The 16,047-nt window shown below is 37.7% G+C and overlaps 1 protein-coding gene across 1 annotated transcript; it reads right to left on the bottom strand.

Moving 5' to 3' along the window:
* Positions 1 to 3,739: 3,739 nt before the first annotated feature.
* Positions 3,740 to 4,328, bottom strand: LOC116550674 (keratin-associated protein 8-1). The gene has a single exon (XM_032276667.1). It carries the CDS (start codon positions 4,258 to 4,260, stop codon positions 4,084 to 4,086), a length of 177 nt encoding a protein of 58 aa, XP_032132558.1. The 5' UTR covers positions 4,261 to 4,328; the 3' UTR covers positions 3,740 to 4,083.
* Between the last annotated feature and the right edge of the window lie 11,719 nt (positions 4,329 to 16,047).

The raw sequence follows: 16,047 nt of genomic DNA, 5'->3' as shown, positions 1-16,047 counted from the left end.
GCATCTTTACTGAGAAGAACTTAGATTTATAAGGCATTTGATAATCTTCCTGAGGTATCCATTGTGGCTGAAAGCTTTTTGGTAGGTCTGGAAAGCAGGGCCAGTATGAATCTTTGGGAAAGGTGACTTCTTATGACTATGAGATTACCCTGTGCTAGGAAGGCTCCTCTTTTGGCCTAGCTTCTTGGTGAGAAACTGTTCTCAATTACACTTAGGAACTGACGTTTCTATAAGCAAATCTATGGGAATAGAATATGATCCTGAAGAAAGACATAGACGCAGAAGGGACAAAAATACAGGAAAAGAAAAAACAGGAGTAAGGGAAAATTATTTGGCCATTTCTTATGTGCAAGAATAACATGAATAGAGTACAGGACCCCTGCTTTTATAAGATTCACTACAGCTCCACTATCTTCACATTTTGGGGTCTCATAATTTTTATGATCAACACCTTTGTTGGATAGTGTCATCAAATACACTGGTCACATAAAGGGTGCCATCTGGAGAATGTTTTTCCACCAACCTTATAAGAGAGGGCAGATGTCAGATCCCTTCAAAATAGCCTTTAGAGAATACATGAGAAACGTTAAATAGGATATCACGTAACATATTATTTATGTTAGTTAGCCATGAAAAATTCTGTGGGACTCTAAGCCTCCCCTGTGAGTTGAATGGGTAAATTCAAATTAACATTTATATATTCAGTTACTACTGGTGAATTATCACTTCAGAGTAGTCAAGGGATTGGGAAACCTAATGATGAGGAATGGGGGTCTAATTGGACTTACTGGGGGGTCTCTCTAGAAGGTTATTCTATACATAAGATGCCTTTAATATTCAAATCAAGTTCTCAGTTATACAGACTGTATTAAGCAGGGAAGTGTTAAAGACACACAGCTTGGTTTTCAATTAGAAGAAACAAGCAATTGATGGTGAAACAGAAAATCAAAACAATGCTTCCTGTGTGACTTTGTGAGATAAACCTAAGTCATAAAATGCACAGACATTAAGCTTCCAACCCACAATGGTTATGAATTAAAGAATAGCACTGCAGGATGGTAGCAAACAGATGTTTAACATCTTTTTCGTGTTTATTGAGGAAAGCGGCCTGATAATCTAGTCATATATATTGAGTTTCTACTACGTACAGAGCACTAAACTGGGCTCCGATCAATACCAAAGCTGATAATGCAATTAGAAATGAATACCTAACTACACTCTATACAGGCTACCATTAAGCCTTAATGTAGCAGTAAATGTTCGTTCTAGGCTTTTGTTAAATTTACCTGTAACATATTACTTATTGTTTTCATTTTTATGAATTCTATATGGATATGGTGAAATTATCTTGGTTTTTAAATTCAAAATAAAAGGAGAGAACTGAGAAGCACAGAAAAGAACGGCCATGAAAACAGACCCTGTAATTGTTCTAAATTGGTAGCATAAAATCACATTACTTAAAGGGATTTTTTTAAATACAAATCCCCAGACCCCATAGATCTTCCCTTTAGAATGTGTAGGGGTGGGATCTGGGTATATGCATTTTTAAAAGATCTATAGGTGATAGAATTCAATTTCAGTTTTTAAAAATAATCATCAAATAATGTCAAGTAATGCAGGTGCACTAGGAATTTGTGCATTTCTATGCAATAGGAAAAAGTGAACTTATAAAATCCTTCTATAACGTACTTTTTTTCTTTCAGCAGATCACGGCATTTGAGCCTTTAGCACCAGACTACTGGATATCTACTTAATAGATTCTTTCTCTATCCAAAAATAGACATTTTTATAGCCAAAGCAATCTTCAGTTTGAAACTTCCTAGCAACCACATATTAACTCAAGTTGAAAGGTGCTAAACACAGATGTTGTACCTCCTGTTCTCCTTTAGGGATTTAAAGAATGTTCCACCCTCTATCCTTGTCTTGTCGAGATGTGCTGGGCACCTTGGAGTAAAAGCCTTTGTTTTGTCAAGACTCAGTGTCATAAATAAATGGCGTGGATGGGTGGGTAGTGTACATCTGTAATGATCTGAAACAGTGCTTCTTAGAGTGTGGACTTCAAGCCACCTGTGCTAGAAGCCCTCAGGAGCTTCTTAAAAATTTAGATTTCTGGACGGGCAGGTGACTCACGCTTGTAATCTGAGCACTTTGGAAGGCCAAGGTGGGAAGATCACGAGGTCCGGATATCGAAACCATCCTGGCTAACACAGTGAACCCCCACTGCTACTAACAATACAAAAAAATTTGCCGGGTGTGGTGGCACATGCCTATAGTTCCAGCTACTTGGGAGGCTGAGGCAGGAGAATCGTTTCAACATAGGAGGCAGAGGTTGCTGTGAGCTGAGATCACGCCATTGCACTCCAGCCTGGGTGACAGAGCAAGACTCCGTCTTAAAAAAAAATTAAAAATTAAAAATTTAGATTTCTAGACCTAACCCCAGATGTATTGAGTCAGAATCCCTAGGCGCAAGGCATAAGAATCTAAATTTTAAGTCAGCTACTCAGGTAATTCTCTTGCATACTGCAATTTCCAGAACACTGGATGAGATACTGTCAGAGGCCCCTTCAAGCCCAAAGTTTTATATGTCAGTCATCATTACAGAGCAAACTGATAATTTTCTAATTTCAATTGGATGCTCTGATTTCTGAAAAATCCCTCTTTTCTTTTTCTGTTCTATTTTAACCTGCATGTTTAATTAATTCACTGTTCTCAGCATGAGTTAACATGTGGCTGCTAGAAAGTCGCAAACTGGAGATTTTGTTGGCTGCAACTTTGTCTACTATTGCTAAAAGGGAAAACAATCAGATATTTCCTGATTTTTTTAAAAAAAGATACACATTAAAGTATGGTGTAGAAAATACTCTCTTCTGAAATGACCTTTTCGAATAGTCTTTATATTTTTAGCTACAAAGTGAACCATATGCAATATAACCTCTTGCATATATTCAATAAAAAAGCAGGGTTAAGCCAAATCTTGTTACCACCAAAATATTTGTACTACACATAAGATTTCAGTAGAAGGATTGAGACATTTTTTATTTGGCTTATAAAAGGAAATTGCTCTCTTCTCTAAAGGAACACAAAAAGGCTGATATATCTTCAGAAATATTCATTATAGCTCATTTATTTTAAGACTGAAACTCCCTATCTGATGTTGATTCTACAAAGATTAAGAAACTTGCCATGGTTGTGAATAAGCTCAGTGCTTCTAAGCTACAAAATAGATACCTTAGATAGTTTGATATAGGAGATTTATCCCTTCACCTAAAAAAAAACTCTAAGGTTTCCAAAGGATGTCTGACATTTCTCCATTACTCAATGCCCCAGAATCCTTCATTAGGGGACGTGGTATTTTATTCTATAATCCTTAGTCCCTGGGAAAGGGAACACAGTGGGTTTCATTTGGACTAACATAGAAGTGACTGAAAAAGTTCCTCTTGTGTTGCGTTTTCTTGCAGAGGATCAGAAGTAGTGAGATGAGAAGGGACCCCAAGCAATAAATGATGCTCCACTGGGTTGGAGGTGGGCATCATCAAATTTAAAGAAGGTTCAAACAGGCAACCTTTTTCTTCATCTCCCACAACCCACCCTCTTACCAGGTTTATCACACAAGATCAATAATGTTTTGTTTTTTCACTGTTCCCAAAGCCCACATGAGAAAAATAAATTCACTCCCCCCATCAACCCTCAATGTAACAGAAAATATGCACACGCCAAGAAAGGAAACTTCACTCTAGCATGAGAATATGATGCCGGTTTCTAGTTTATTGAAATTTTGACAGACAGGTCCACGACTTCATCATGACAAGTCATGAGTGTCACGAAAAATTCAAAAGTAGTGCATGTCCAAGAGGGATGTGAAGTTTCCAAATATGTCCCAGAGAACTTCAGCCAGCGGGAGCAGCTTGAGGAAACGTCTGGTTTTTCATTTTCCTCCCCTGGGACTCGAGGCAGGTTGGAAAGCAGTGTCTCTGAGGTTGATGAGCAAATGAGGACTGAAGGAGTGGATACGGGAGGAACTTGGAGATGTGCTGCTCAGCCTTTAAGGGAAAGAAGACTCTATGCCTCGGGGATTTCAGCCAATCAGTAGAGAGCAAATGGCCAGTATCTCCTGCAGCCGTTGTAGCCATAGCCGAAGCCATAGCCCACTGGGGAGTAGGTGCTGCCGTAGCCACAGCCCACGCTGTATCCCAGCGGGTAGCCGTAGGTGCCCCAGTAGCATCCTGGGAAGACAGCGCTGGAGAAGTTGTTACAGTACATGGTGTCAGGAGTGGATGGCTTAGGTAGCAATGGGGTGCGTTTCCTCAGTGGGATGGAGTCCTAGTCTCAGAACCTTCTTTATATACCCTGCTGTGGTGTGTGGTGAAAAGCACAAGGCCCTCATTTTCATTCTTGACACCAATTTACATTCTAAAAGCTCATTAACTTGTTTTGCCCTTGCTTATGATGTCTTTACAGTTGCCTAAGAAAGCTCTCACATGATACAATGAGGGGAGAAGATGCCTTTAAAAAAAAATTATGTCCCTCCCTAAAAAAAATTATTGCCAGGACTTCAAAGCACATTGTCTTATAGACCCTGTGTAACACACTGTAAGCAGGCATATAATATCAAGAAATACTCTGAGGTTGTTAGCTGTCATGCAGTCCTCTTGCTCTCTGAATTTCCACAACACACAGTTGGAATTCAATAAATATATGTTAAATACATTAATAAATAAAATAACAAATGGAGAGTGGGTCCATCGCAAAATTCTCAAAATTAAAGTATGTCTTAGAATACGTGTGCTTCAAGGATTCTCTTTCTTTGGGGTATGAAAGACAAGTGCCATAGAACTCATCAGAAAAACTCTTTTTTTCTCTCTCATCTACAGCTACCTTGTTTGGGAAACTGGTTAAACATGTAATCTTAATCACAGTCCCCTCCTAAACTATACCCAATATCACATTTCTAGAAGACTGCTCTAATTCATAGTATTAAAATAGTACTAAAATTAAAAATGGGGCATTTGGATTAATTCTTCTACTGAATTGTCAAACAAATTTAATTTTATAGCCTGAAACATTTTCTAAACTAAATGTTGAAACTAATAAGGTAAACACAGAAAAATGAATGAAAAAATTATCACAAAATTTAGAATATATTTTCTCTGAGATCTGATAAAACCAGATTGTCTGAAAAATGTGATGATATTATAAAGGGCCAGGTGACAATATGAAATCAGTTGTTTCACTTTTAGAATGATCATTCACCCCAGGATAAAGAAGGAATGTTATTCCTCTCTAAGCAGAGAGTTCGTTCTCAAATATGAATTAAAGAAGGGAGAAGGCTGATCAAAACTATCTTGGATCATGTAAGACCTGATATATTATTCCCAGACACCTGCATTAAGATTTCTTGCAGTGTCACTTAGTGGAGAACTTACAGAACAAATAGCCGAAGAGGACACATGGAACAGAAATAGAAAGGCACAGAGATAATAGGAATCATTCTGGAAGGCCACAAAACAGATAGGTATTACACATGAGCTCCCTTAAATTTTACTTCATAACCCAGAGGTAATTTTGCTCCCTGCTATCAGCCGCTACAGATCAAAGACTGAATCCAAGAACAAGATGAGACACTTGGAAAATGTAAAACCATGCCAGTGTTCTAACCGGTAGTAGATTAATTATATCAGAGGCATTTTTTAGTGGATATTTAGTATCTTTTTAGTATATTTTTAATTTTTTTTTCAGGTGGAGTCTTACTTTGTTGCCCAGACTGGAGTGCAGTGGCTATTTTGGCTCACTGCAGCCTCTGCCTCCTGGGTTCAAACAATTCTCCTGCCTCAACCTCCCAAGTAGCTGGGATTACAGGCACGTGCCACTATGCCCAGCTAATTTTTGTATTTTTAGTAGAGATGGAGTTTCACCATGTTGGCCAGGCTGGCCTCAAATTCCTGACCTCAAGTGATCCACCCGCCTTCTTTGGCCTTCCAAAGGGCTGGCCTTCCAAAGACCTGGGATTACAGGCATCTGCCACCAAACCCGGAGATTTTTTGATACAGACATGCAATGCTTAGTAATTATATTCTGGAGAATGAAAACACCTACAGTACCCTGCTTCTTGAGCAAACGTGGATGGCTGTCTATGGGGATTCAGCATTTAAAATTCAAACAATACATGTGGCTTATAGCTAAATAAGTTCAGGGAATTGAAATTAGATTTATTCCCAGAAAGTAAAGTTATTCAACAGCAGATTATTCCCTAAAAATCATAGAAGAGTTTACGTTCTATTTCTACCGGCATCACATTACTGTGTTTCATGATGGAAAATTTGATAATGTTAGGGAAAAAGAAAAATTAAACAAAAAATAGCATTGTATAATGGAAAATTTAAAATTTTGAATTAATATTGTCAAAGGTCAATTGATGCTCTATTTAAATGAATTCTCCCATTCAACTACCCAATCTGACAAGATGCTTGTCTTGCCTTCTGCAGCACAAAATCTGGCTCCGTGCATGAATAGTAATTAAAATATGTTGTCTTTTTTAAAACTTAAGCCCTATTTACAGAGAACAGCTTGAATTTTCTCTAGAAAGTCTACAGAAAATTCCAACAAAAGAAAATTTTAGGGAAACATATCATTTAGCAACAAGTCATTTAAAACTTAATAGCAAACTTAATCCTATATTGAGCCTATGAAAGCTTTATTCTGATATTAGGCTTATAAAAGAAAGAGTCAGGTTTTCATAAAGCCTGAAAAGTACACAATGTTGAGAGCCCTCTTTGTTAAAAAGTACGCAATATGACAAATATAAAATTAAGTACAAAAGTAAATATTTGTTAAGATGCATAAAAATCACACACAAAAAATTTAAACACTAACAAAAAACACAAATATTACAAAATTCAGAGAAAAAATATTATTTGTATTATGAGTTGCCTGGCACACTACTGTAATAGTTTTCTTTCCCACAGGCTAGCTTCTAGCTCCATCATTTAAAACTGTTTTCCCCTCCACTACTCATCCTGTGCCCTGCACCATGGGAAAAACTCAGGCTGAGTTACGGCCTCTGGTCCTGAATTTTCACATCACACACTCTGGGTGGATCAGCAGAGTGGTGGAAGAATTCCTGGGAGCCATTTCCACATAAGAATGGCTAGAAGTAGCCTAATTAGATACAGAAGTAGCTGCAAAACACATAAATATATCCCACCATGCCCAAACGGAACGTATCACTGACTCTACTTCTCCTTAAATAGATCCTAAAAATGTCCACGGTCTCTCCAGTGCCACCCTACATGAGGGGAAATGTGATTGTGAGGCAGCCCAGTAGAAAGCAACAGTATTTCAAACCAATTGCTGTTAAAATATCTCCTTTTGTAAATCTTCCCCCCAAATAAGCTATGTAACATGAAGATTTACGAAAAAGAAAAATATATTCTCACATGTTAACTGGCATGATAATAGACTGATCATTGATGGATATTTATTGGCTTGGATAAAATTTATGACCATCTTCTCTTTTAATAACAATCCTAAAATGTTGTTTAATAAATAATTTGACTTTTTCTTTCATATTTCTTTGATTTCAAATAAGACATGACATAAATAAAGATAAGAAAAATTCCTGCTTTTTTACTTTCTACAAAGGAGCAGGAAATATATTGTGTACAAATTTCAGAAACAAAGTCAATTACAATACGCACAACAAAAATGTTTCTGTCTTATCAGCTTCAAATATAATGTCTACACCTTCAATATATTACAATTTATTAGAAATGAAAGTTAAATTAGAATGGAATTTTTTTTTGTTTTTATTTTTGTTTTCATTTGGGTTTTTGTGTTTCTTTATTTGTTTGGGTTTTGGTTTATTTTGAGACAGGGTCTTGCTCCATCACCCAGGCTAAGTGTGTGGCATGATCACGACTCACTGCAACCTCCACCTCCCAGGCTCACATAATAGAATGGAATGTTTTAAATGAGTTTTAGAATGTGTGTCAGTGGTTACCATAGAATACAAAAACTATCTTCCACTCATTTTTTTAAACATCTATTCTTACAGACATTTATTGATCATGTATTATGTTCCATACATTGTGTAGGTGCTGGGGATCCAAAGATGAATGAGAAATGGTAACTAAATGAGAAATTACAAATGAATGAAATACCTGTTATATGTTCTAACCTAGAAATCCTACTGCCCCTTGTAAACTTCTGGAGTAAAGGAGACAGTGGATGATTTTACCTGAAGTAGAGGCTACTTGCAGGAAAATTTCAGCATGAAAGGGATAGATACATAAACTGGGTCTTGAAAGGGGGTATTTTACTGGTGGACATTGGCTAGGAAGATAGTTGGATATAGGGAATATTCCAGAAGTAGGAAGTAGTTTAAAGCAAAATCTCAAAGATATTAAATAGTCAAATGTCTTCCAGGAACTATAAATAATTCAGAAAGACGATAGCCTTGGATGTAAAAGAATAATTGATGGAAGGTGATGCTGGAAAGGCAGTCAGGGGCACATATGACTCTATGTGCTGTGGAAGGAAAGGAGCCTCTTTATACACTAAAATGGGAGTGACATAAACAATTTTACACCTCATAAATATCACTACTCAGAGAGTGTGGAGGATGAATTAGAATAGGGAAACCACAGAGGTAGAAAGACCAGGTTTAAAACTTTATTAGGAATGCTCTTGGCTGCAAGTTACAAAAACCCCATTTGAAATTTGGCTAAACAGAAAGAGTTTATATTTCACAAACAATAGGAAATGAGAACATAAGTAATTCCAGGGTTGCTTCAGGCCTTGACAGTGTCAGGGTTCAGGGCTGGCTTCATGGTGATTCTCTCAGCAGGTACATACTTCACATTCTTATGCATCAACATCCAAAACCAGGAAGAGAAAGAGGACTTCTTCTCAACAATTCCTCCTCATTTTGTTTCAGGAAGGAATATGTTTTACATTTGTCCTCTCATGGATTTCCTTTGGGGTCCATTGTCCAAAACTGAGTTACATCTCACGATTGAGTTATAGGGGAAGGCAGAAAAATGTACACCTGCCCTTTCTGCCTAAATGATGTGAAGCAGGCTCTGGAAGCACAGAAAAAGGGAGAAAGAAATGGTCTTTGGATGGATAATCAATAGTGTTGCCACAAAAGCCATCACACTAACTTAGGCAAGACATAATGTGAGTCTAAACTAAGGCAGTAGCATTAGCAAGGGGGTGAGTTTAAGAATTGTTTGGGAGTCAGATTTAACCAGCGCAGCTTGGGGTTAATTATTGTCTGCTGGGATTGTCACCCAATGTCACCAAGGGGGATTTTGACACCAGGCATTCATGAAACACACTGTGAGAAGGAATGACAAAGGCCAGTACCTTCCAATCTTTTTGCATTATACATTCTTATAATGTGACAGAGTAATCTGACAAGACTCACAGAGAGGAGGCAGACATCCCAGGAGCTCTGGCACCTGAGATGCTGCCAAGTCTGGCAGATCAGCCACACCTCTGGCACACCTGTAATTCATTGCTGAGGTCCTAGAATTATGAAGCTCTGAAAAGTAATTGGGACAATTAGAGATAATAAAATAACAGCTAAAGGACAATATCTAATAATTGCTACAAGGAAGCATACAAAGAACACAACTTCATGCTTCCAGAATGTCAAGTTACTTATCCCAAGAAAGATGCTCGCTTAGACTTTTAATCTAAACTCCTAACTCTTGTCTTTCAGTTACTATTGCATGATAAACAGATACTATGATCCTCAAAAGTGACTTTCTTTCAGCTAATTTACTAACTTGCATATAAAATTTAATTATTGTTGTCTTGAATCTCATATTAAGAAACTGCATCTGGTTTTTGCTATGAAACCAAGTTACACCCACGCCTTCGGATGATGTCATCTGAATAAGAACTGATACTTAGGATTGCCCTGGGCACCCCTGCATGTGCAAATCCAATGTGTCACAACATGCTGTCAGTTTTACCTTCTTTAAGTCTGTTGGATCCATTAATTTCTATACTGCCTCAATTGTTTCTTATTGTTTCTAAATGCCACACATTACCACAAAGTTGGTGGTTAAAATTCATTATCCCTACAGTTCTGGGCGACAGAAGTCTGAAATCAAGGTGTCAATAGGGCTGGCTCCTTCTGCAGGGACTGAGGGGACAATTCCTTTATTTGCTTCTTCAGCTCTTAGAGGACATCTGCATTCTGTGACCCATGGTCACTTCCTTTCATCACTCCAATCTCTCACTTCTGTTGTCACATCTCCTGCTACTAACTCTGATCCTCCTGCCTCCCTCTTTTAAAACCCTGCTACAATCAGATTCAAACCAAATAAGACTTCACTGAGACATATTATAAATAAACTGTCAAAAAAAAAAAGCAAAGACAAAGAAATGTTTGAAAGCAAGAGAAGAGATTCATCATATACAGGGGAACCTCCACAAGAGTTTAAGCAGATTTCTTAGCAGTAACCGATCAGGCCAGGAGAGAACATAATGACATATTCAAAGTGCTAAAAGAAAAAACCTGCCAACCAAGGACACTTTATTTGACCAAGTAGTCATTCAGAAATGAGAGAGAGAGAGACAAAGACTTCCCAAACAATAGCTGAGGAAATTTATCATTACTAGGCCTGCCTTACAGGAAATGCTACAAGCAGATCTTCAAGCTGAAATGGATGTTCATTAGCAATATGGAAATATATGACAGTATAAAATGCACTGGTAAAGGAAAGCACATCATCAAATTGAGAATATTCTGATGCTGTAATGTAATTTACAAATCACTTATAATTTTAGGATAAAGACTCAAAGACAAAATTATTAAAAAGAACTTTAGCTAGGATTATTTTTCAGTGGATACCTAATAAAATAAGGTTTAAATATTGACATCAAAAATGTAAAGTGTCGGGGAGGCAGCAGAAATGTACGGTATTTGTTTGTGATCAAAGTTAATTTGCTATCAGCTTAAAGTAAACTTTCGCCTAAGGCTCATGGTATTCCAAAGTAAAACCTATAGTAGTTATACAAAAGACAAAGAGAAATGAATCAAAGCATACGACTCTAGAAAATCACCTATTTACAAAGGAAGACAACAAGAGAAAAGAAAGGAACAAACACAAAACAACCTGAAAACAATTAACAAATTGGCAATAGTAAATCTTTACCTATCAATAATTATGTTAAATGTACTGCCCACTAAAGACTTGCTTCACTTTTAAGGATGCACACAGATTGAAAGTGAAGACATGGAAAAAGATATTCCATGCAAACAGAAACCAAAAGAGAGCAGAAGCAGCTTCAGACAAAATAGACTTTAAGTCACAAACTGTCACAAGAGACAAGGAAGCTTATTATTTAATGACAAAGGGGTAAATTTATCGATACATATAATAATTCTAAACACATATGCACCCAACATGAGAGCTCCTAAATATATAAAGCAAATTTAATAGATCTGAAAAAAGATAGAAATATATTTATAGTACAGAGCTTCATGCCCCATTTTCAATAATGAATAGATAATCCAGACGGAAAACCAATAATGAGACATTGTACTTGAACTTAGACCAAATGAACCTAGCAGGTGTATACAGATAGTCCATCCAACAGCAACAGAATACACATTCTTCTCAAGCACATACAGAACATTCTCCAGTATATATTATGTTAGGCCACAAAATAAGTCTTAATAAATTTAAGATTGAAATCATATCAAGCATCATTTTCAACTATAACTGTATGAAACTAGAAATCAATAACAGGAGGAAAACTGGAAAATTCACAAATATAAGGAATTTAAACAACATCTTCTGAACAGCCAGTGGGTCAAATGAGGAATGAAAAACATCTTGGCTGGGCATGGTGGCTCATGCCTGTAATCCCAGCTCTTGGGAGGCCGAGGCAGGTGGATCACTTGAGGTCAGGAGTTCGAGACCAGCCTGACCAACATGGTGAAACCCTGTCTCCATAAAAAATACAAAAATTAGCTGGGCATGGTGGCACACGCCTGTAGTCCCAGTTACTTGGGAGGCTGAGGCAGGACAATTGCATGAACCCGGGAGGCGCAGATTGCAGTGAGCTGAGATCTTGCCACTGCACTACAACTTGGGCGACAGAGTGAGACTCTGTCTCAAAAAAAAAAAAAAAGAAAAACATCTTAACACTCTAAAAAAAAACTAGAAAAAAATACCAAAACTTTGGAATGCAGCGAAAGTTCTAAAAGATAAGTTTATAGCAATAAATTCTACATTAAGAAAAATTAGAACTTCAACTAAATAACCTAATTTTATATTTAAAGGAACTAGAAGAAAAAGAACAAACTAAGTCCAAAGTTATTAAGAAAAAAAGGAAATAAAGATCGGAGCAGAAATAACTGTAGAGTCTAAAAAACAGAAAATAGCAACAAAACTAAGAGATGATTTTTTAAAACATAAACAAAATCGACAAACCTTTACCTAGACTAAAAAAAAGGGAAAAAGACAAATAAAATCAGAAATAAAAGAAGAGATAATATAACTGATACCATAAAAATATAAAAGATCATGAGAGACTACTGTAAACAATTATATCCAAACATAATTGGATAACCTCAAATAAAAGGATAAATTCCTAGAAACATGCTGCTACCCACCAAGAATATATCACGAAGAAATAGGAAATCTTAACAGGCCAATAACAAATAATGATATTGAATCAGTAATAAAATATCTTCCAACCAGAACCAGACGGCTTCCCCATTGAATTCTATAGAACATTTAAGAAGAACTAATACTAATCTTTCTCAAAGTCCTTCAAAAAATCAAAGAGAAAGAAACACTTTCAAACTCATTTTATGAAGCCAGCATTACCCTAATACCAAATTCAGACAAGGACACTGCGAGCAAATGAAATGATAGGACAATATCCATAATGACCATAGATGCAAAAAGACTAGCAAACCAAATTTAAAAGCACATTAAAAGGATCCTACACATGATCAAGTAGAATTTACCCCTGATATGCAAGAGTGGTTCGGCATACACAAATTAATCAATGTGATACACTTTACACATTAATAGGATAAAGGATAAAAATTATTTGATCATCTCACTCAATGACCCAGCAATCCCATTACTGGGTATATACCCAAAGGATTATAAATTATTCTATTATAAAGACATACACACACATATGTTTATTGCAGCACTGCTCAAAATAGCAAAGACTTGGGACCAACCCAAATGCCCATCAATGATGGACTAGATAAAGAAAATGTGGCACATATACACCATAGAATATTATGCAGCCATTAAAAAGGATGCACTCATGTCCTTTGCAGGGACATGGATAAAGCTGGAAACCATCACTCTCAGCAAACTGACACAAGAACAGAAAACCAAACACCACATGTTCTCACTCATAAGTGGGTGTTGAACAAAGAGAACACATGGACACGGGGGGGAACATCACAAACCTGGGCCTGTTGAGGGGTGGGGGGATAGAGGAGGGATAGCAAGGGATAGGGTTTAGGGGAGGGATAGCATTAGGAGAAATACCTAATGTAGATGACAGGGTGTGGATGAAGCAAACTACCATGGCACGTCCATACCTATGTAACAACCCTACACATTCTGCACGTATACCCCAGAACTTAAAGTATAATAAGAAAAAAAAAGAATTCGACAAAATTAAACAATCCTTCATGATAAAAATTCTCAACAAATTAGGTATAGAAGGCATGCACCTCAACATAATAAATGAATAAATCAATAACAGTCTTAGAAATAAAACAAAGTGTTTTGATCACTCCTATTGCTTTTAGGATAATATTTTTTAACCTTTAAACTAACCTAAAAGTTCTCAATTCCCTCTTCACTAAGTTTTGCTGTCTTTTAGTTCTTCAAACTTCACATGCTCCTCTACTCTCAAGCTTTGACACATGCTGTTTGTTCTGTATGGAATTCTCTTCCTTCCTCCCCTCCTGATCAACTCCCATGCAGCCTTCACATGCCAGCTCAATCACTTCCTTTGGGAGGCCTTTCTGCCGTTCCTAATTAGCTGGAGCCCATCTGTAACATCACAGCAGCCAATCTCTTTCTCATATCTGTCTAACTGAATCGCAGTTGCCATATAACCTTCACTCATGTGATTGATATCTGTCTGTCTCATTAACATCCTTGTTTCCATGAGAGCAAAATGGTGTTTTTAATCAGCCTTGATTCCTCGGTGCTTCGCTCACTACTGGGCATAACATAGGTTTCAATAAGTATCAGTTGAATGAATTAATGAAAGAACATTCTAAACCTAACTTGGCTACCTACTTGCTGTGAAGATTTAGGCAAACCACTTTTCTGGGCCTAGTGTGACTCGACTCTAAAATGAGATGAGTTGACTTCCTGGGACGTCCCACCCTAAACATTGTATGATTCTGCCATCAAAATCACTGATGAGTCAATCCAACACCCTCTCATTGGAATTTGGTCAATTAGGCACGCGACTACCCAGGGTGCTTTTTCTCATCTTATTACACATTCCTACTAAGATAAACTAATGAGCTTCCAGCTGCCATTGCTTTGAAAAACAAAATGTAGTGACAGGAATCACAGAAATGTTGAAACCTTTACAAGAATACCATAAGAGTTTTAAAAGTTTAATCTGTGCAAGAATCTCCCAGGATACTTGTTTTAAATGGATATTTCTGAGCTCCATTCCTATAGATTCTGATTCCGTGCATCTGATGTGGGACCAAGAAATCTGAATTTTTTTTTTTTTTTTGAGACAGTGTTTCACTCTTGTTGCCCAGGCTGGAGTACAGTGGCGTGATCTCAGCTCACCACAAACCCACCTCCTGGGTTCACGCAATTCTCCTACCTCAGTCTCCTGAGTAGCTGGGATTACAGGCATGCGCCACCATGCCTGGCTAATTTTATATTTTTAGTAGAGATGGGGTTTCTCTATGTTGGTCGGTTTGGTCTTGAACTGCCAATCTCAGGTGATCCGCCCTCCTCAGCCTTCCAAAGTGCTGGGAGGAATCTGAATTTTTAATAAGCAGACCAGGTGATTCCAATAAAGGCAGTGCTTTAGTCAAACTTTGAGAAATTTGCAGTGCTCCTTAATAAGATACCTGAAAAGGAATCCTCTTTAACAAAACATACAACATAAAATGGGATGGATGTGAAATGGTGAAGGAGGAAACAGAGACACTATTTTAGCCAGGCTTAATGGCTAAGATTCGAGTTGATGTGACATCGTTATGGGCAACTGTGCTCCCAAGAGGGCATCTGACAATGTCTGGAGACATTTTTCTTTGTTATAGCTCAGGGTGGGAAGGGGTGCTGCTTAGCATCTAATGGGTAGAGGTCGGGATGCTTTCAGACATTCTGCAATGCACAGGACAGCCACCACATAACAAAGAATTACCCAGCTCTGGAGACAACAGATGCTGGAGAGGATGTGGAGAAGTAGGAACACTTTTACACTGTTGGTGGGAGTGTAAATTAGTTCAACCATTGTTGAAGACAGTGTGGCGATTCCTCAAGGACCTAGAAATAGAAATTCCATTTGACCCAGCAATCCCATTACTGGGTATATATCCAAAGGATTATAAATCGTTCTACTATAAGGACACTAGCACACAAATGTTCATTGCAGCACTGTTTACAATAGCAAAGACCTGGAACCAACCCAAATGCCCATCAATGATAGACTGGACAGGGAAAATGTGGCACATATACACCATGGAATATTATGCAGCCATCAAAAACGATGAGTTTGTGTCCTTTGTAGGGACATGGATGAACCTGGAAACCATCATTCTCAGCAAACTGACAGAAGAGCAGAAGATGAAACACCGTATGTTCTCACTCATAGGCGGGTGTTGAACAATGAGAACACATGGACACAGGGAGGGGAGCACTACACACTGGGGTCGGTTGGGGGGAAATAGGGGAGGGACGGTGGGGGGTGGGGAGTTAGGGAGAGATAGCAAGGGGAGAGATGCCAGATGTAGGTGATGGGGAGGAAGGCAGCAAATCAGACTGCCACGTGTATACCTATGCAACAATCTTG

This window comes from Sapajus apella, unplaced genomic scaffold (genome assembly GCF_009761245.1).
Source record: "Sapajus apella isolate SASKATOON/1434 unplaced genomic scaffold, GSC_monkey_1.0 scaffold8, whole genome shotgun sequence".
NCBI classification, from domain to species: Eukaryota; Metazoa; Chordata; class Mammalia; order Primates; family Cebidae; genus Sapajus; species Sapajus apella.
This window is presented reverse-complemented; position numbering and strand designations above follow the sequence as displayed.

Bases quoted from the DNA above. Each gene is read 5' to 3' on its own strand.
- LOC116550674 (XM_032276667.1), bottom strand. From the start codon at position 4,260: ATGTACTGTAACAACTTCTCCAGCGCTGTCTTCCCAGGATGCTACTGG.